The sequence below is a fragment of the Echeneis naucrates genome, chromosome 24 (assembly GCF_900963305.1).
Source record: "Echeneis naucrates chromosome 24, fEcheNa1.1, whole genome shotgun sequence".
In the NCBI taxonomy this organism is placed as follows: domain Eukaryota; kingdom Metazoa; phylum Chordata; class Actinopteri; order Carangiformes; family Echeneidae; genus Echeneis; species Echeneis naucrates.
In genome coordinates, this window is record NC_042534.1 from 19161454 (window position 1) to 19182808 (window position 21355).

At 41.7% G+C, this 21355-nt stretch overlaps 1 protein-coding gene across 1 annotated transcript in view; it reads right to left on the minus strand.

Moving 5' to 3' along the window:
* Positions 1-12759: 12759 nt before the first annotated feature.
* slc16a10 (solute carrier family 16 member 10) overlaps positions 12760-21355 on the minus strand; it is a 35783-nt gene continuing 27187 nt past the window's right edge. The window contains exons 4-6 of the mRNA XM_029496878.1: positions 17834-17977; positions 16894-17122; positions 12760-15758 (exon numbers count right to left, since the gene is read on the minus strand). Coding sequence (XP_029352738.1) covers positions 15538-15758; positions 16894-17122; positions 17834-17977 — 594 coding nt within the window. The 3' untranslated portion in view covers positions 12760-15537. The remainder of the gene's footprint in view (positions 15759-16893; positions 17123-17833; positions 17978-21355) is intronic.

Here is a 21355-nt window from a genome sequence, read left to right on the forward strand (position 1 = left end):
AACCATATTCAGTTATAAGGTTCTGTTCCGGGTATTTCATTCTATAATTACTGGTCCCCCATATCTTAATATGAACTTACCCCTGTGTAGGCAAGTTATTTTTTATCTTATTGTATATTTGTTTATTTTATTTTATGAACTTCCTCAAAACCTTTAATGCTGTGGTATCCATATTATTAGTGTAATTGCCCTTTATTGTAATTTTAGAATTGTTATACATTGTTTTATACTGTTAATGAAGTTTTGATATTTTTGATGGTTCCTCCTTACTGTGTAGCACGGGGGGGGTTAATTAGTGGGACACACAAGTGATGCATTTGTGACGTCAGTCCAAAGTCCCGGCAAAACTACAATAACTACTGAACTGGTAAGACGTGTGTTGTGATGCTCTGCATTTAGCTGCTAAGCTAGCATCATAAAACTCATTTATTTGATTGAAACTGAATTTAAATGAAACAGTAGTCCTTTATGTGTGTAGCAGCGAGTTTTGCCCGTGCATTGTCCTGACAGGTTTCACCCTGGATACATGAAACGTGGGATGGATCTTCATAGTGCAAGGGAGGTGAAGACAAACAGCAGCTGGGCTGATGATCCTGGAGAATGGGCCCACAAATCTGAGACCCAGTTTATAGCACTCCCCCTGAATAGTTAAGTCACGGGTGGAGAGCCAGCCTTTTGTCCTGCACAATAGGGAGGAGCTGGAGTACGATGCCGGTTAGCCGCTCTTTGGTATCCTGCAGTGGTGCGCAGCAGGTTTGCCCAGGCTCTCTTCCAGGTGAGGCGAACCAGAGCTTGGGCTGACGGGACGGAAACCTGCCCCTCAACATCAGGAAACAGCGGAGACTTGTAGCCGTAGACACACTGGAAGGATGACATGCCCGTGGATGCCACTGGGAGCGAGTTGTGGGCATACTCCACCCAGAGGAGCTGCCGGGACCAACTGGAAGGATTCTGGGAGGTGATACACCGCAGAGCTGTCTCCATCTCCTGGTTGTATCTCTGTGTCTGGCCATTGGTCTGTGGGTGGAAGCCAGAAGAGAGACAAACAGATGCGCCAATTAGCCTGCAGAATTCTTTCCAGAAACGCGAGGTGAATTGGGGACCCCTGTCCAACACAACATCCTGGGGAAGACCATGGAAACAGAACTGCCTCCCCCGTTTCCCGGGCAGAGGGCAGTTTAGGCAGGGCAATAAAATGGGCCATTTTAGAAAAATGGTCAATGACTGTGAGGACCACTGTCTTACCCTCTGAGGGAGGCAACCCTGTGACAAAGTCGATCGATATATGAGACCATGGCCGATGCGTAATATTATTATTTAAACATTAATCCTGTTTAAATTGTTATTATTAGTCGTAGTTGGATTATCAATTATGTTGGTCTTTGTGTCTTCGTGACAGTAACGCCACAGCACGGACAAATTGTTACTGCCACTAGGGGCGCTAAAGATACTGGTCCTGATCCAATCAGCTCCTCATTGGTCTGTCTTGTGGTCCTTGTCATATGCCTGTTGTCTTGACCAGTTACTGAGTGGTCTTTGGAGTAGTTATTGTACATTTAATACACCTTCTCCCTTTTTCATTGTGTCGGCAACACTGTGCTGAATAAACGTAAAATAAATAAATAAAAATTTATCTTTTGTCTATGATATGTCTGATATTATTGACGATTACCGTTACCGGCGGAATCACCCCGGACACATTGCCAGTCCATCACAGGTCCAGAAATCATAATGATAATGTTTAAATTATTATCATTAGTCATCATGAACAGAAGTCATTCTTAAAGGAACTGAAAGAAATGCTGGGCAGTGGGGAGAGGTGATCCAGCAGGATGTTCCTTTGGCAAAACCTTGGGTGAAACAGTCCCCTGAAAACAATCTTTAACGGAAAGCCAACGTAATTCAATTATGAATATGTAAGTAATATTTCTGAGAGTATTTTTTTAAAAAGAGCTAATTTTGTCAAAGAGTGTATGAATAAATGTTTATTTAACCCAGCTATGTCCAACGAATTAATGACCTCATTCACTTGATAAGGTCAACGTCGTCATTGGATTACAGCTTCCTCCCAAACACTGACTTCATCATTGATATCATGGTACCGGAGGTATCCAAAGGCATCCATAAATGTCACAGTTCTGCAATTCAAACTGAATTTAGCTTATCACCCATAAATATAGCCTAATTACATCTGTTAATTTAATATTAATAAAGCTGCTAATGTGTCCTCTCCCTTGTTTATGTTCCTGAGCTTAAAATGGTTTCATTTATGCAGGCCACAATTGATATCCTGATGAATTTGAGGGTTTTTCCATATTCTATGCCAAGAAAATCCTTGAGTGATCAGGTGCTGGATCAATCAAGAAGATTCCACTGTTACATTTGTTACTGCACTGTAGGCTACTTAAGTTGATTTTTTTAATTAGACTTTTATAATTTTGGGTTAGGGTTAGGGTTACATTATTTTCCAGATCAAAATTTGATATAAAGAGCAATGTGACAATGCAAGACATTGGTAAAGTTTAAACCAGTCAAGAAGATTCAGACCTGCATAATCAATAGTGCAACTACCACTAATAATAATTTAAACATTATTATTGTGATTTCTATTCATAATAGTGATCAATAACATTGGCTAGACAAACAAATATGGCTTCTCACATTTATTCATCTGACAGTGTTGCAGTGAGAAAAGGCAAAGATTCTATTAAAAATAAATACAAACAAACAGATCACTCAACTGGTCCAGGCACCAGAATAGATCACAGAGGAGGTGGTCAGGACCAGTAATTTTAGTGCCCTTTGTGCCAGGGAGAAGCTGGTCTGTTGGTCTGTGCCAGTAAGAAGTTGGTCATGACCACTATGCCACTGGTGGGGACCAGGATCCCTGCTTTGCCCTTCAGATAAAAGAGGTGGAGACTAAGAAAAACAGCTTGAAGTGCAAGTGATAAGATACAGTATTTCTTTATTATTTCTTTATTCGTCCCACAGTGGGGAAATTTACAGTATTACAGCAGCAACAGTAAAAAAGAAAAAATAGAATTAGACAATAGATAATGTACAGTATAAACAATATAAACAAGTATTATAGACAATAAAAAAAATTCTACAATAGTAAAATATGTACAGAGTCTTCTGTGTGGTCTGTGGGTTCTGCAACTGCTGGTTGTGAAGTCTGACAGCTGCAGGAAGGAAGGACATGCGATATCGTTCCTTCACACACTTTGGGTGAAGCAGTCTGTCACTGAAGGAGCTCCCCAGTGTTGTTAAGAAGTCCTGAAGGGTTGGGAGTCTCCAACATGGATGATAGCTATTATCTTACTCTCTCCCACCACCCCCACTGAGTCAAGGGGGCATCCCAGGACAGAGCAGGCCTTCTTGACCAGCTTGTCAAGTCTCTATTTGTCAGCTGTCGAGATGCTGCTCCCCCTTCAGACCACTCCATAAAAGATGGCTGATGCCACCACAGTGTCATAAAAGGTCTTCAGGAGTGCCTCCTGCACTCCAAAAGACTTCAGTCTCCTGAGTAGATAAAGTCTGCTCTGGCCTTTCTTAGTTATTTAGGTGAAAGCCCAGGCACTTGTAGGATGTCACCATCTCTATGTCTGTCCCCTGGATGTTCACCGGTGTTGGAGGGCAACACTCTGCAGAGATCCATCACCAGTTCTTCAGTTTTCCCCGTTCTGATCTGGAGGTGGTTCCACTGGCACCAGTCCCCGAAGTCCTGCGTCAGTTCTCTGTACTCTCTTTTGTCCCCATCTGGTATAATTTGTTCTCCCTGGTATAATTCCCAAATCCATGCCTTAAAGCAGACATCAAGGAAATTAAAAAGAAATTGTCATTCCAGCAAGTCAGAAGAGTCTCACACAGCCTGGAAAGACAGCCTAAAAACATATAAAAAAGCTCTCAGCAGTGCTAGAAGAAAATATTACTCAGCACTCAGAAGAAAAGAAGAACAACCCCAGGTCTCTCTTCAGCACTGTAGCCAGGCTGACAGAGAGCCATAGCTCAGTTGAACCAGTGATCCCCTTAGCTCTAAGCAGTGATGATTTTATTAACTTTTTTACAGATAAAATTCTCATGATCAGAGACAGAATTTATCAGCTCTTGCCTACGTTAGATAAAAATCTCCTACTGAATACAGCAACTCCTGAATCAGCTGCAACGCCTCTTTTACATCTAGAATCATTCTCACCTCTGAATCTCTCAGAGCTAGCTTCTATAGTTTCATCATCCAGACCGTCAACCTGTCTATTAGACCCAGTACCAACTGGCCTCTTTAAAGAGATCTTTTATTTAATTGAGCCGTTCATTCTAGATTTCATTAATCTGACTTTATTTTCTGGGTTATGTACCTCAGGCACTTAAGACCGCGGTCATCAAACCCCAGCTTAAAAAGCCTAATCTTGATCCAGATGTTTTGGAAAACTATAGACCCATATCGAACCTTCCATTTATTTCTAAAATCATTGAGAAAGCTGTAGCAAAACAACTACACGATCATCTGGATGGGAACAGTTTGTTTGAAGAGTTTCAATCAGGATTTAGAGCCCATCATAGCACAGAAACAGCGCTGGTTAAAGTCTCCAATGACATTCTAATGGCTCCATACTTCTCCTTCTAGATCTCAGTGCTGCATTCAACACCATAGATCATAATATTTTACTACAGAGACTGGAACATGAAATTGGAATTAAAGGAACTGCGCTAAGGTGGTTCAAATCCTACTTATCTTATTTCTTCATGTAAACAACAGCTCCTCCTCATGTACTGTAGTCAGTCATGGACTCCCGCTGGGTTCGGTACTTGGACCAATCCTCTTTACGCTTTAACAACTACACGAGCATCTGGATGGGAACAGTTTGTTTGAACAGTTTCAATCAGGATTTAGAGCCCATCATAGCACAGAAACAGCACTAGTTAAAGTCTCCAATGACATTCTAATGGTTTCAGACAATGGATCAGCCTCCATACTTCTCCTTCTAGATCTCAGTGCTGCATTGTAGTTGCTTGTTTTTGTAGTTGCTTTGATGACCGCGGTCTTTAGTGCCTGAGGTACATAACCCAGAAATAAAGTTAGATTAATAAAGTCTAGAATGAACGGCACAATTAAATAAAAGATCTCTTTAAAGAGGCTAGTTGGTACTGGGTCTAATAGACAGGTTGATGGTCTGGATGATGAAACTATAGAAACTAGCTCTGAGAGATTCAGAGGTGAGAATGATTCCAGATGTAAAAGAGGCATCGCAGATGATTCAGGAGTTGCTAGTTAAGTAGGAGATTTTTATGTAACATAGGCAAGAGCTGATAAATTCTGTCTCTGATCGAGAGAATTTTATCTGTAAAAAACTTATTAAAATCATCACTGCTTAGAGCTGAGGGGATCACTGGTTCAACTGAGCTATGGCTCTCTGTCAGCCTGGCTACAGTGCTAAAGAGAAACCTGGGGTTGTTCTTGTTTTCTTCTATGAGTGCTGAGTAATATGAACTTCTAGCACTACGGAGAGCTTTTTTTTTTATATGTTTTTAGGCTATCTTTCCAGGCTGTGTGAGACTCTTCTGACTTACTGGAACGCCAGTTTCTTTCTAATTTCCTTGATGTCTGTCTTGATAGAACTGCATTTGACCGTGGCAATCATAGGTCAAAGGTTCCTGTGAGCCTACAAAACTTGTTTGTGGCCACTCACTCACCTTCATCCACTTTTATCCGTAACCGGGTCGCGGGGCTGCTGGTGCCAATCCCAGCTCACATCGGGCGAGGCGTGGGGTACACCTTAGACAGGTCGCCAGTCTATCACAGGGCCAACACACAAGGCAACAAACAGAGACAAACAATCACTCACGCTTGCATTCACACCTACAGTCAATTTATAGTCTCCAGTTAACCTATACATACATGTCTTTGGACGGTGGGAGGAAAACTGTCAGAGCTGATGAGAGTGAACCCAGGTGCAAAAAGGGAAGCGAGGCAGAGGTAGTGAGTCCAGTAGGGCAAGAGCTTTTAATCCAAATGGAGGCAGGGGTCATACACAAAAAGGCTGGCAGGATCAGGCAGACAAAACAGGCAAGGAGTAGGCAGGAGAATCAAACACCAAAAAAAACAGTCCGGTCATACACTGGGAGCAAACAACTGGGAACGCGAGAGAGCTTAGCACACGGGAGGTAACAAAGACAATCTGGCAGAGACATGGGGAATTTAAATACACAGGAACTAACACAGGTGAAACAAATTAGGAGTCAACTCATGGTGGGAAATAGAACAAAGAGGGGAAGTAAATTGCAAACAACAACGTGGAACACAAGATTTTCAAAATAAAACAGGAAGTGTACAAGACAACGAAAAAACAGAGTCTGACAAAACCAGAGTACCCAGAGGAAACCCACACAGACATGGGGAGAACATGCAAACTCTGCGCAGAAAGGACCCAGGCCGGGAACTGGACTCACTACCTTCTTATTGTGGGGCGACAGCGCTAACCACTATACTGCCATGCTGCCCTTGTTGTGACCATAACTCACAAATTTAGATGCTAATTATAATAATATGGCTTCATTGATAGGTACAGCTGAGTATCGTCTGCGTAGCAGTGGAAATTGATGCTGTGTTTCCTGATAATGTTGCCTAGAGGAAGCAGATAAAGCGTAAAGAGGATTGGTCCAAGTACCGAACCCTGCGGGACTCCATGACTGACTACAGTACATGAGGAGGAGCTGTTGTTTACATGAACAAACTGATGTCTATCTCATAAGTAGGATTTGAACCACCTTAGTGCAGTCCTTTAATTCCAATTTCATGTTCCAGTCTCTGTAGTAAAATATTATGATCTATGGTGTTGAATGCAGCACTGAGATCTAGAAGGAGAAGTATGGAGCCATTAGAATGTCATTGGAGACTTTAACCAGCGCTGTTTCTGTGCTATGATGGGCTCTAAATCCTGACTGAAACTCTTCAAACAAACTGTTCCCATCCAGATGATCGTGTAGTTGTTTTGCTACAGCTTTCTCAATGATTTTAGAAATAAATGGAAGCTTCGATATGGGTCTATAGTTTGCCAAAACATCTGGATCAAGATTAGGCTTTTTAAGCTGGGGTTTGATGACCGCGGTCTTAAGTGCCTGAGGTACATAACCCAGAAATAAAGTCAGATTAACCAAATCTAGAATGAACGGCTCAATTAAATAAAAGATCTCTTTAAAGAGGCTAGTTGGTACTGGGTCTAATAGACAGGTTGACAGTCTGGATGATGAAACTATAGAAGCTAGCTCTGAGAGATTCAGAGGTGAGAATGATTCCAGATGTAAAAGAGGCGCCGCAGCTGATTCAGCAGTTGCCGTCTTCAGAAGGGGATTTTTATCTAACGTAGGCAAGAGCTGATAAATTCTTTCTCTGATCATGAGAATTTTGTCTGAAAAAATCTAATAAAATCATTACTGCTTAGAGCTAAGGGGATCATGCAGTAACATGCTTAAAGAAAAAGTTCTGTTCCATTGGCATGCGAGTAACTCCACCTCCTCTCAGCCGTACTTTAACCTGGCTCTAACCTGGCTTGAACCTGGCTTTGTATCTGAGAGGAAAAGAACCCTACAGGTTTTGAAAAACTTCAGAGGTATTTTCCTCAGTCACCTGCTGAGGGGTAATTTTTATACTTTTATAGTAGCTGATGTTATAACTTTTCACCAAATCCTGTAAAACATCGAAGTATCTGCGGGTGTTTTTAGCAGTAAAATACCTCCACATTCTAGTTTTCAGTGTACAGTTAAATCTTTCCACCACCGAAGCTTTCAGATTGCTGGACGTGACAAAATGTTTTACCATGTGTTTCTTCATCAGCCTCTGGAAATTCTTGTTGAAAAATTCTTTACCAGAGTCCGTTTGTAACTTTTCAGAGGTCCGGCTCTCTTTTAAAAACAGATTCAAAAGCCTTCGCAGTCTCTGAGGTGCTTTTATTCTTTAAAACTCTCACGTAGGCCTTTTTAGAAAATACATCTATGACCAATAACCGTCGTTGTGCTCAACCAAGGCCTGCATATCGCAGAGATCGGCCTGAAATTGAACCATCGGTCGTGGCACAAACACTCTATTCATTACAAATGTACTCTGACCGGCTTATGCAGAGTATAAGCATCCTGCTCTGATAGAAATTCTTTAACTTTTTCCACATTTACTTTTTTACCCGTTTCATCTTGCAAGGCCCTGCGGAGTCAGTCCGCTCCTTCCAAAGCTGCCCGGGTGAACCGGGTTATAATATGTATTTTCATTACACTTTTGTCAGACATGTTCACATCCGCACCGCTCCAGAGTTTATGAAAAATCAGCAAGACTCTATTTTTTTTAATGCAACTTTTATTTTTTTTTTCATAAAGCATCAGAAATACATTGAAAATATATGATGGATCAACACATTATAATATTTAAACATCGAGGCTGTACAGGGCAGTCCTAATCACTGAGGCTTGAATGGTGGCTCTAATCACGCAATGCAGCTTCAGCATGTGTAGCATTGTTTTGTACACAATGATTTATGACATCTACAATCAAAGCATATCTCATATTTATGAGATATGCTTTGACTGCTCGCAGATGATCCACATTGTCATAATTAATCTCTCTGATAATTTCATCAAATGCTTTGGGTAATGACCGTTCGTCTGTGAATTGTGAGGCAACCATGATGAGTAAACCCCACAACGGTCCTGCGTGACTTCGAACCGAGTCCAACCTCTTTCTCATTTCATTGACACGATTATTATTTGTTGTGTTTTCAATCACCCCTTGTAAAATAAAGACTAACCGGCTGGTAGTCCAGTGTTCCTCCAAATGCGCCATCAATTTTCCACAATAATCCCCCATTTTCTCCGCCGCTCCACAGGGCGAAGGCTTCAATGTCTTTCAACTCAGGGGCGCTTCCTTTTTCGACCAGTTTATCATACAAGTCGGCGATTTTCTCCTTCACGTCTTTTGAATTTCAGATCGTCGAGAAAGGCTGTTGCCAGACCTTGGATCCTCTCACCTGACACGTGGATGGAGCGATTTTTCAAGGAATAAATGAATAAAGGAGCGGGGAAACACTCTCATTGGTCGAGAGGGGCTGGGGTCAAAAGGTCAACTAAGATCAAAGGACCTGTCAAGTTTGATGAGAAGGTGTTCATATTACTCTCTTATGCGGCTAATGGCTTGGCCATTCTGTACATTGGCTATTTGGAGTTCTTGTTTCTTGTTGTGAGAGACCCCCCGGTGCTGAATCTGTCCCTGGGATTTTGGGGATGAACATAATCCACAGGTGTTGCAGAGAGCTTTTTGGTGTGTTCGGGTCCTCTCTGTTTGAGTCTCCCCCTGTGTCAGGAGCACCTGGTGTGGTTGTGGCAGCCCTATGGAAGTGCCATCAGTCTGTGACCCAGGTTGTGCCGAGCCTCACTGGTTAAGTGAGGGTCCAAGGCAAGAGGGTGGTGTCATACCTGTTGGGGTAATGTAAATGGTTGCTGCCACCTGCCCTGAAAAGTCTGATCTGCCGGCGAGGCTATTGGCTTCATCTTGCCTGTTAAAGGTTGTTCGGGGTACAGTGTGGATCCCAGTTGTTAATGTGGGGACAACTGAGGTCACCCAGTATCCGCGGAGTAGTCTCAGTGCCTTAAGTGCTGCCCAGGCTGTCAGCCTGCCTGCAGGAGTAACTGAAATGGGGTCAACTGCAGCCACTGTGTCTTCTCAGGCAGCCATCCCTTCAGCCCTAGACAGGATGGACTCGTTGGATCTGTCTGCATTAACTGAGCAGGAACAGGCTAGTGTGAGGTCCTTGATTCATAAGTACAGCTCAGTTTTTGCAGCTCATGATAGGGATTTGGAGTGCACCAATTTCTTCTCACACGACATACCTCTGCTTGATAATGTTCCTGTCCAGCAGAGGTAACTACGTGGCATATTAACCAGCTGCTTGAGTCACAGGTCATTCGGGAGAGCAGTAGTCCATATGCGTCGCCCATTGTTCTGGTCTGTAAGGACAGGAGCTTACGGCTGTGTGTGGACTGCCGCCTCCGCAACAGCAAGACCAGAAAGGATGCTTTACCACTACCTCGCATTGAGGAAAGCTTGGACACGCTTTCTGGGGCCTGGTGGTTCTCTACTATCGACCTCACCAGTGGGTACAATCAGGTTCCAGTGGCTGAGCAGGACCGTCCTAAAACTGCCCTTTCCACTCCCTTTGGCCTCTTCGAATTTAATCGAAGGCCCTTTGGCCTTGGCAGTGCCCCAAGCACATTCCAGTGGCTGATGCAGAGGATGGTTGGCAATCACCAGGGTCAATCCCTGCTACTTTATCTTGATGACATCATCGTCTTTTCATCCTCTGTTGACAAGCATCTGCAGTGGCTGAAGATGGTGCTTGGTCGGCTCCAGAGGGAAGGCTTGAAATCCGAAGTGGAAAAGTGTGCCTTTTTCCAAAAGTAGTTGGCGTATTTGGGACACATCATCTCAAGCCAGGGAGTTTCCACCGACCCCAAGGAGGTTGAGGCTGTGGCTAACTGGCCGCGCCCTAGTCACATCTCAGAGCTGCACTCTTTTTTGGGTTTTGCCAGCTATTATTGGCGGTTTGTCAAGGGCTTTGCTAAGCTGGCCAAGCCCTTGCATCATGTGGTGGCTGATCTTGCAGACATCAAGTCGAAGAAGGGGTCTAGTCGGGCTCTGGGTGCTGCATGGACACTTCAGTGTGAGGAGGGCTTTAGGGCCCTGAAATCCAAGCTAGTCTCAGCCCCAGTGCTGGCTGATGCAGATTTTTCACACCCTTTTATTCTCAAGAGTGATGCTAGCTAGGGTGCTGTGCTCTCGCAGAAGACAGACAGTGGTGTGAGACAGTCTGCATTAGTCTTTGGTCTCTGTTCTTCCCTCCCACTTGGCATCTGACCTCCATGCCATGCAGGGAGGTGATCCTCTCTTGAAGGAGGTACTGGGTTTTTCGCTTCCTTTCGCAGTAAACAGTGTGGCTGGCTGTTAGTGGTGTGGGGCCGAGTTTGTTCCGCTCGTAGCCCGTAGGTGTGGTTGTGCCTCCGTTTCGTAAGGCGCCGTTGTCTGCCTTTCTCGTATAATCCGTTTCCACACTTTCAGCTAATTGTAGTAATTTTGTGCTGCAGCCCTAGAGTATCCCTCCTTTGGCCCTCTGTGATGCTGTGCCGGTGAGGCTGAAGTAATTGGGCTCTTTTAGCTTTAAGGGCTCTACTGGCTCCACTCTCCAAGCCATCTCTCTGCTCTTGGTGGCCTATTTGGCTCTTTGTGGAGCTGGTGTTTGGATTTACATTACCACTACATTTTAATTGATTATTTAATTTATGATATTTTGATTTATCTTGAATTACTTGTATTTATTCTATGTTTAATGGTATTTTGGTTTCTTTTGTTTATTTTTCTGTTTATTTAATTATTTCTTTTGTATGTGGTCGAGCTGTGTGTCTGTGTGAGGTTGAGCAGTGAGGTCTCTTTTAATTCTCTCCCTCTTTGTGGACAGGTGCTGTGGGCCCAAGGTGGCGACCCAACCCCTGGTGGTGGGTTTGTTCACTGATCTTCAGTGTGTGTGCAGTACCATGGGTGCTTTTGGTTTAGTTTCTCCTCCTCCTTTGATTTTGCTTTTGGGCCACCATGGTGAGCCCCAGCTCTGTCCACTCATTCATTCCTTCCCTCTTTTGACCTATATGTCTTTATACTGTACAGTACTGCAGACTTTCTGTACTTGCGTGACCCTTAACTTTAGTACAATTTATTAACTGTTTCCTGGGGTGCAACTTTCCAGGTGGCACTGTCTGGCAACACAAAACTTGTCTACCTTCAACTTGCCACAATGTGTTTCCCTACCTTCCGATGCCAGATCATCTTGTCTATCTAGAGTCAGATCGGAGCATTTTCCCTGTGTTTCCTTGTGAGTTCTTTGTGCATCGACCTGTTTTTGAATGTTTGGCTTTACCCTTTGCTTCCTGGACCTGTACTTTTACCCGTTGCTGACCTAAGGACTGAAATAAACAACCTCACTTACACTTCTTGCGTATGACTCAGCTTTGTGGGTCCTGCTTGCAAGTGTGCGCCTGATGTTTAGTTTGTCCGGACAAACCCGGAAGTGTTTTCCTCACTGTCATTTTGTTAAGGTTTTCTTTTAATATATTAAACATTTCTCAACACAAAAACACAAAAGTGTCCTTGATAACTCAACAATGTAATGTATAAAATGCAGTATGACTTTGTAACATGACCTTGAATGACATTGGTCAACTGCAGCCTTGCAACCATCAATCGGAATTACCCGTCATGCAGGAGTACTCTGATTGGCCACTTAAAGCAAAAACAAATAAATAAATAAATACTCATCCTGGCAGCAGCCCCCTGTGGTACTCAAATTTTCTAAGTTGGAATTTTCTAGTTGTGTTTACTTTTCAATTTTGCTTTTGTATTTACTTTGTTTTATAAATGGTCACCGACTCCATTTTTGGTTTAAACTCAAAAACAAATACAAAAACAATAAAAGGAATTACTACTTAATTAAAAATTATCAGCTGTCAAACAGACTCAGCATGTATCGCTTCTGGGTGTATCAAATTTGAAGCTTCCACGTTTTGTTTTCAAGCACATCATCACATTAATGATAAGTTATCAACATATGAAAGAGAGTTCTGCCTGTTCGTCATACATGGCAGTAGCTTTAGTACTGTACCTTATGATCCAAAGTGGTCTTCTGTCAAACATACACAGGGATGAAGCTCAGTAGGGACAAACTATATAAGCCAAATAGACATGGACAAACTCTTTTGAAAATTGTTTGTTGTCTTGTTTTTGTCTTTTTACTGTCATGAAAATGTTGAAATGTGAAGATATTTGCATACATAAAAAAATCATATACACCTCCACACATCTGGAAACAGAGAGCCAATACAGCAAAACTAACATTTAAGTAGAAAACACGAGAAACATTAAAATCAACCACATGTAACACAGAGCAAACAATTCATATGAAAATTTGATCTTGAAAGAAACAACAGATTTATGCAACAGCAGCAACAACAAAAAAGCAAAGATGGAAATTTTGCAAGCTTTATGGAGGAAACTTTGGATCTATTTAGAACATGTATCTGTATATGAATGTACATTTTGTTTTTGCTGAGAGATCACCCAGAGGTTGGACTGGATGTGACTGAGACAAAACAAAAACAGCAAACAAACGATAAAATACTGTAAACATCGTGGCACATAAACTCATCCTGTTTGTCAAATCTAGTGCTTCTCAATTATTTTCTGTTACGCCCCCCCTAGGAAGAAGAAAATATTTCGCGCACCAGCTCCCCCACTCTCCGCTGCAACTATAACTAGTATCGTTTGTCTATAAAATCGTGTGTGCGCACGCTCGGTGCTCAAAACCCTACGAATACTCAATGCGCACACTCTGAAAATGAGAGACACTGCCATCTACTGTAGCGGAGGTGTAATTACACTTTAGTCCAGTGCGGCAAAAAAAAAGCATGTTCTGCGGGGTCACAACCTGGAATCGCACCGCGCCCCACTATTTGAGAAGCACTGGTCAAATCTGTAGATGACATAACACAGCAAACTGTATATCAAGGCAGCGTCCTGTAATGACTAATATAACTAAAAATAACAAGTACTTGGTTAATTTTTAAGATTAAAAATGATTGTTGATTTTAAATACACGTTTTCATGCTCATTCATAGGTACAAATTCTGCAATTTCTGACAGAAAATCACTCAAGTCTCTCATTGGTAAAATGCACTATAATAGTAATCATTCTAAAAATATAGCATGTCATTGAAAAGATTTAAAGGCAAGTAATGCGATTTTATCATAAAAATATAGATTTTATGCAGAAAAGATGTGAATGCTGCTGAAGTTTCTCACACTAGTTGCACATAACAAAAGTGTTTTATTAAAGAACAATGCTTCAAGCTTCTCTTGCGAACACTGCTTGCCACCAACACTACGAAACTGTCTCCTTTGGAGGAGCACAAGAGTGCAGACTGGGGCAGTTGAACATTTTGACACCAACTGAGGTAGAGTGTCACAATCACCACCTTAAAGCTGCTCTGTCACTGTGCCTCACTGACATGGTATTGAACTTTTCAGGAGTCGTACGACAGGAAGCAGAGAGGATTAACACTCTTAGCCATTTATATTTCAATACATTTTGGTATTCAGAAAATGATATTGAGGTTTTAGCAAATGCATCACATTTTCCACAAAAATTACTAAATAAATATGGAAGCATGAAATGCACTCCTTGCTATTCAGGTTAAAGCACTTGGGGAAATCATTAGCTTGACTTCAAATATTTATGGTCAATGATTAAAACCTCAATTCTATTTCAAATGGTGGCGACTTTTGAAATGAAAACATATTATTTGTAAATATGTAAAAGCTTTTTAAATTTGGTGATGAACTAAATACATATGAGTATTTTATGGATTTTTTGTTTTTGGTCTTTCAGAAGAGATTATCCTCCAGGCAGATCTGTTATGAGTCTGTTAGTAGCAGACTCATCATATAGTAAATTTATGTTGCACAGAAAAAAAATGTTGGACCAGAGAAACAGTACAACACATTGTAGAGAAATGCATAAAAGAAAGAAAAGAAATAAGTCAGCATTATAATTAATTCATGTACGCTCAACACAAAACACCATGCCAACATGTTCCTTATCAATCAGTACTAGGCTCATCACCGACAGAGTGGCTAATTGTGAGTGTTAAATTGCATGTGCTCTTAGTTTTAATAAAAGACAGTCCAAGGCAGTTCTCTACAGTCTAAATTTACAGCTTCAGACTGACAGTTCTTGTCTTGAGATGATGTGCCAGCATTTCAGACACATGTAAAGCCATTGTGAATAAAGCTGCTTCCCTTGAGACAATGATTAGCTGTACAGCTAACACTGACAATGGCCTCCCAGTATGAGACTCCCTCTGCACTCATAGTTATTGACCCTTATTGACCCCCAAAGTACAGTGGACTCAGTACCCTGATATATGCAGTATGGCATCCCACTGCAAGACTGTTGAACAAAGACATCCTGTGTGCAATTTGAAGAAGGAAGATTTCCTCAGAAATCTATAACTGAAAATAAAGATGCTATTTGAGGTTAAATCAGGTTATGTTCCTTTACTGTTCTTAAATATTTCTAACTTGAGAAGTTTGTGCTAATGTTGAAAAATGTTAGTTCAGAGTAATGAAAGTCCACCTTTCCCTTAAGATTGTCAGTCTAAAGCTGCGTTCACAGAAAAGCACAGCAGGTCTCTTTTTTCCATTATCTTTTAAGATTCAAGATTTTGTTCTAAAATTACTTCAGTCCAATTGACAAATGCATAGTTCTTCAGGGTCACTAATGTTACTCATGGGTGTTCTATCTGACATGTTCCATCACTTTTAAACTACTGGCATTCTACTACTAAGAGAACCCCCACTGCCCCAACACACACACATGCGCACACACATACAAATACACAATTCAGCAGCAATCCCATTCTGACACTGTGTTTTTCCTTCACGCTGTTTTGGGGGGTTTAGAGGACAGACTCTCCAGTTTTATGCTGTGGCTCCTGAGCCTTTTCATGCTCTATCATCTTTTGGGTGAGCTTTTGCTCTTTGTTGACCTCGTTCTCCATCCTTTTGCGCCTAGCCTCCACCCAAGGGATCAGACACAGCACAGCTCCTCCAAAGATTGGGGGAATGCCTGCCAAGTAGAAGGCCACATTGTAGTTCCCCAGCCTGTCCCTGAGGAAGCCTGGAACAAGAGACAGCAAGGGTTAGCATTGGAAAAAGGTCAACAAAGTATTTAAATCCTTTTTAAGCAGAACACGAGTAGAAGCAGTTGTGGTATGAGACATTAAGACAGTTTCTCACTTGAGTTTTCCTAAAGCTTTGAACCACAGCTACAGGGTACAAGGTGTCTGTTCTGGTCATCAGTTTACTGATGCTGATTTTGTCAGAGCTGGAAATCACATCACAGTCCACTTGACAGCAAATTTAGGATCTGGAACTCAAGAACTCAAGATCTGCAAGTTTTAAAATGAATAATATCATTTTGGCCATCGCTCTAAAGTGATAGATCAAATCAAATCAAATCAAATCAGATTTATTTGTATAGCGCCAAATCATAACAAAGTTACATCAAGGCACTTTACATATAGAGCAGGTCTAGACCAAACTCTTTATAAAGAGGCATGACTATATGAGCATCAGGTTGGAGACAACCCCTACAACATGAGTAGAGATTGGGTTTTTATTCATGCAGTTCTTGTCAATATCCTGCATAACTCAGTTTTCCAGGTATCACAGTTTTTCCTGTGCAGATAAACATTAGTTTTGGAAATTGCAGTGACGTTTAGGCCTGTATGTGAGGACTCCTTCAGCAACAATGAACCTATAGTAGTTGACCTTCTGACCTCTGAGGACGAATTGATGCCACACACTGCATCACTCTGCAAACAAAGTTTCACATGAGCTAAATGTATATTAAATCTATGAACATACACAGTACAACGCCAAGATGCCAAAATAAACACTAGGGGGTGCAAAACACCTGTGAATATTTGAATAAAAAAAGCTGCGCTTTCTGGCACTGCAGAAAAACTGTGGAGGGAGAGTCACAAAGCCACTGAAGAGTTTTCTTTTGTAAGTAATCAGAAGTACATCAATAAAATATACATAAATTATGTTTATTTTATTGATGTATTTCTGACACCTGCCACGATGGATTCATGATTTATTTACCAATGACCAATGAGCAAATGCTTTTACTCAAAAAGGTTCCAAAACACTAAATCAGCATGGATGACTCAATCTGAATGTACTTAAGATTTAGTGCCTCCACATTAGTCCATTTTCAGTGAGGCATTGTGAGACATAGTCTGTATTACCTGCGATGGGGGGCCCAACGGTCATGGGCACGGACATCAGGCCAAGCAAGAAGCCGATGGCTTGGGACACGTCTTTGGCTCCAACCAGTTCAAAGGCAATAGGAGCCATGATGCAGATGAAACAGCCGTCAAACAAGCCCATGAGTAGGCAAACAGCAATCAGCCCACCAAAGATGTTACACAGAGGGATCATCATAGACATGACACCGATGACAAAGAAGGAAGTCACCTGAGAAGAGGTTAGAAAAGCACATATACACAGGAAAACTGTAAAATATTGTTTCAAAGTTTATCTGCTCATTTTGAACATTTAGTGACTGAAGCTCTAAAAACAAGTTTAAAAAAATGTTTTACAGATTTGATTCTATTTCATCTTTGTAACAAGAGACTGAAGTTCACAGCTGCACTCTAAATAAAGGACTAAAGAATTCATGCTTTTTTCCATGTTATTACCATTTCTCCATGTATTTTGACCATACACTCACACCAGCAGCAACAAGTGTTGGAAGTCATTCACTTCCAATGCTGGGCTGCACTGAGTAACATGGCATGGCAAATCGCCAGGTGACAAAAACTGCTAGCAACAGCCACACAGCTAGGCAATACAGCAACCTGGCTACAAGGAGTGACAAAGTTGCTGGCAATGTGAGCACAGGCTACCACTGTACATTTATTGTGTGTTAGCAAGTTATATAACATTAATGCAAGCATTCTTTTGGTCATATGAAATATTATTAAGAGAGCAAACCCATCTCTGGATACAGTACCCTCTCAAGTTCACTTTGAATTTATTGTAAATGAGAAGTTTCAGTGTAACTAGACTGTCTCATGATAATCTCCATGCTGTTTCCAAGATTTCAGAGTTTTGGATATAACAGATAAAACCTCATGCTAACTGATCTGACTCAATTACTTTGTATGTTTTTAAGGATGCATTCACCTGCAGGTAGACTTTGTTGACTCCACTGACATAGTCTGCCACCCTGCCAAAGATAAGGCGGCCAATAAAGGACGTGATGCCAATGCACATGAGAAGAACCTCTTTATTGGCATCTTGTCCAAAGGTCTCCTCAACGTGCTTCATCTGTGGAAAGTTATGGACATAGGTGAACACCGAATACTGCCTTATAGTTCCAATCATAATAGACAGAAAGGTTCAATTTTTCACATTAAAGCAGAGTACTGTACAGAACTGTAACATCCAAGAGGGGGTCCATTGTACTGGAAACCAGAATTTTCTGGTTTTGAGTCAGTTTGAGAAACTTCTTAAAACTTGTAAATGTTTGATATTGAATTGATTGATTGATTGATTGATTTATTTTGAACTAATATATGAACGATATGTTGACACTGTCTAGGTGTGAGTGACAATAATCTAACTGCTTAGTGTGATAGAAATCTTGAGAAATTAATCAAATGGCTTTCAGGTGAATGTAGGCTAGTGTAGTTGTGCAGAAAGTCACTAAATTATTTCCCAACACTTGCATTGATAGCCAGCATTATGTATACTTTTTGCAGAAATATGCATGTACGGAAGGTTTTGAAGTGTTTGGTGGAACTATGGCCAACACATTCCCTGTTTTCCAAACAGAGTGGTGTCACCCCTGTCCTCTTTACTGTATCAGTCTTATTCATGGAGGAGTTTGTTGTTGCTCCAATCTAAATATCCGCTACCTAGCACCCTTCTCAAGCTATAAATGCTTGTTTTCCCTTCAGATTCTGAAGCCCAGATGTGCATTTGCCAGACAGCTTGTTATATTTATGTCTTTCCTATCTCAAAGCACCAATTTGTGAGGCTGCAGCAGTCCTGTTGTCTGTCCACGCCACTGCCCTAACCCTTACACTTTGAGATCCATTCATTCATTTAGCATATATATATCACATATATCAATGTAGGCATATTGCTTAGCTCCACCTGTTTGCTTTTCAGAGATTTTCAGAGATTTCAGAGATCAAAGAATAAGGCTGATATGCTTATGTTGTCATTCATTCAACCTGGAGAGAACCCGGACAGGAATAGTGAGAACATGTAAACTATAGCCTGAAAGAACTCAGGCACAGGACTTTTGTGTGGCAACAGTGCTTAACCTCTGCCCCACAGTGCCCCCTCCTCCATCATATATGTAGGTAATGACACTAATGCAGGCTGAATTTCATTAACATGAAGCATGTCCATGGGTTTTTGCATTGGGTTTGTGCAACACGAAAGTGTATGAAAGTACGTTGTTAATGTTAGTGAAGTAGGAAAATGTCTACTGTGTCAGCTGGCATAAACATGATGTATTAGTTAACCACAGAAATATGGATATAGCACATCACCAGTGGCCTCTTAAAATCAGCTTTAATTGTGCCTTTCAGTGTTAAATATTTTCTTTCACAGCTTTACACTCTCAACTCAACTCCCTGTTTGGCACACCACAGCAGGTCCTCCTCATGAAAGACAATGAAACTAGTTCAGAGTAAAAGTGATTGTTTTGTAAAGAAGTCCATATGACACAGAAGTTAATCAGTTGGGGTGATAAGATCAAATTTTCCTATATTCTTCATTTTATGTTATTTTTGCTAAGTAAACAATAGAGAGAACATATTCAAATTCCTCCAAAGCTCCCCCCTTGGCAATACCACACCTTTTATTATCCTACTCATAGAAAAAACATTGCCTTGCCTGCAGCCAATGTCTTATCTCAAACACGCAATCCAAAGAAAAGCATGTGTGTCTCAAATTGAACTTTATTGCTTTATAGTCTTCATCTGACTACAATGACGCTAGGCCTTAAATGGAGGGTGGGGGTGTTCTGTGTCTAGGGAAGGACAGCTGTTATGGGTTTAAAGGCCAGCGGTGGTGCTGACTGGCTGTCCCAGTCTGAGGGAAAAAAGTGTTGGCAAAACAGACTAGGGTCCCTGGGACGGGGTGATATCCCTCAAATAACAGTGTCACAAAGTCCAAACAAACAGTCACCTCCTGAGCTTTTCCGACACAGTCAGGGTTTCCTCTGCAGCACTCCTAAGAAAATCTTTTCTCCTGAATCACACTGCCCTGTCTTTTAACTCAGGGTAATTTAGGAAATTAATGATTGTTTACAGAACTGAGTCTTGGTTGAAATATAAGATGCAGATTGAGTTTTTGTCAACATTCTCGAGGAGCACACTGCCTGGGTCCCATGTGGACACAAGCAGCCACAAGAGAATCAGGAAATTGCGATGATGTACAGTTGGAATCACATTTGGGTTTGGTATATAAACATTTAGATTCAATATTTAAGTTTTTAGCTCCAGGGTCATGAATGGGCATGTATGATATTTTTGCACCTGACTAACCATTCAAATTACACAAAGGAGCTCCTGAAAGCACTTGCTGCTAGCAGGATGTTTTGGTTTGGAGCCAATAAACCCTGACCTTTGTACTTTTGTCCTTATAATTTTACCATATTTTATTGGACATTTGTTTTAAATTGTATTATTATAATTAGCATCTAAATTTGTGAGTTATGGTCACAACAAGGGCAGCATGGCGGTATAGTGGTTAGCGCTGTCGCCCCACAATAAGAAGGTAGTGAGTCCAGTTCCCGGCCTGGGTCCTTTCTGCGCAGAGTTTGCATGTTCTCCCCATGTCTGTGTGGGTTTCCTCTGGGTACTCTGGTTTTGTCAGACTCTGTTTTTTCGTTGTCTTGTACACTTCCTGTTTTATTTTGAAAATCTTGTGTTCCACGTTGTTGTTTGCAATTTACTTCCCCTCTTTGTTCTTTTTCCCACCATGAGTTGACTCCTAATTTGTTTCACCTGTGTTAGTTCCTGTGTATTTAAATTCCCCATGTCTCTGCCAGATTGTCTTTGTTACCTCCCGTGTGCTAAGCTCTCTCGCGTTCCCAGTTGTTTGCTCCCAGTGTATGACCGGACTGTTTTTTTTGGTGTTTGATTCTCCTGCCTACTCCTTGCCTGTTTTGTCTGCCTGATCCTGCCAGCCTTTTTGTGTATGACCCCTGCCTCCATTTGGATTAAAAGCTCTTGCCCTACTGGACTCACTACCTCTGCCTCGCTTCCCTTTTTGCACCTGAGTTCACTCTCATCGGCTCTGACAGTTTTCCTCCCACTGTCCAAAGACATGCATGTATAGGTTAACTGGAAACTATAAATTGACTGTAGGTGTGAATGCAAGCGTGAGTGATTGTTTGTCTCTGTTTGTTGCCTTGTGTGTTGGCCCTGTGATAGACTGGCGACCTGTCTAAGGTGTACCCCACGCCTCGCCCGATGTGAGCTGGGATTGGCACCAGCAGCCCCGCGACCCGGTTACGGATAAAAGTGGATGAAGGTGAGTGAGTGGCCACAAACAAGTTTTGTAGGCTCACAGGAACCTTTGACCTATGATTGCCACGGTCAAATGCAGTTCTATCAAGACAGACATCAAGGAAATTAGAAAGAAATTGGCGTTCCAGTAAGTCAGAAGAGTCTCACACAGCCTGGA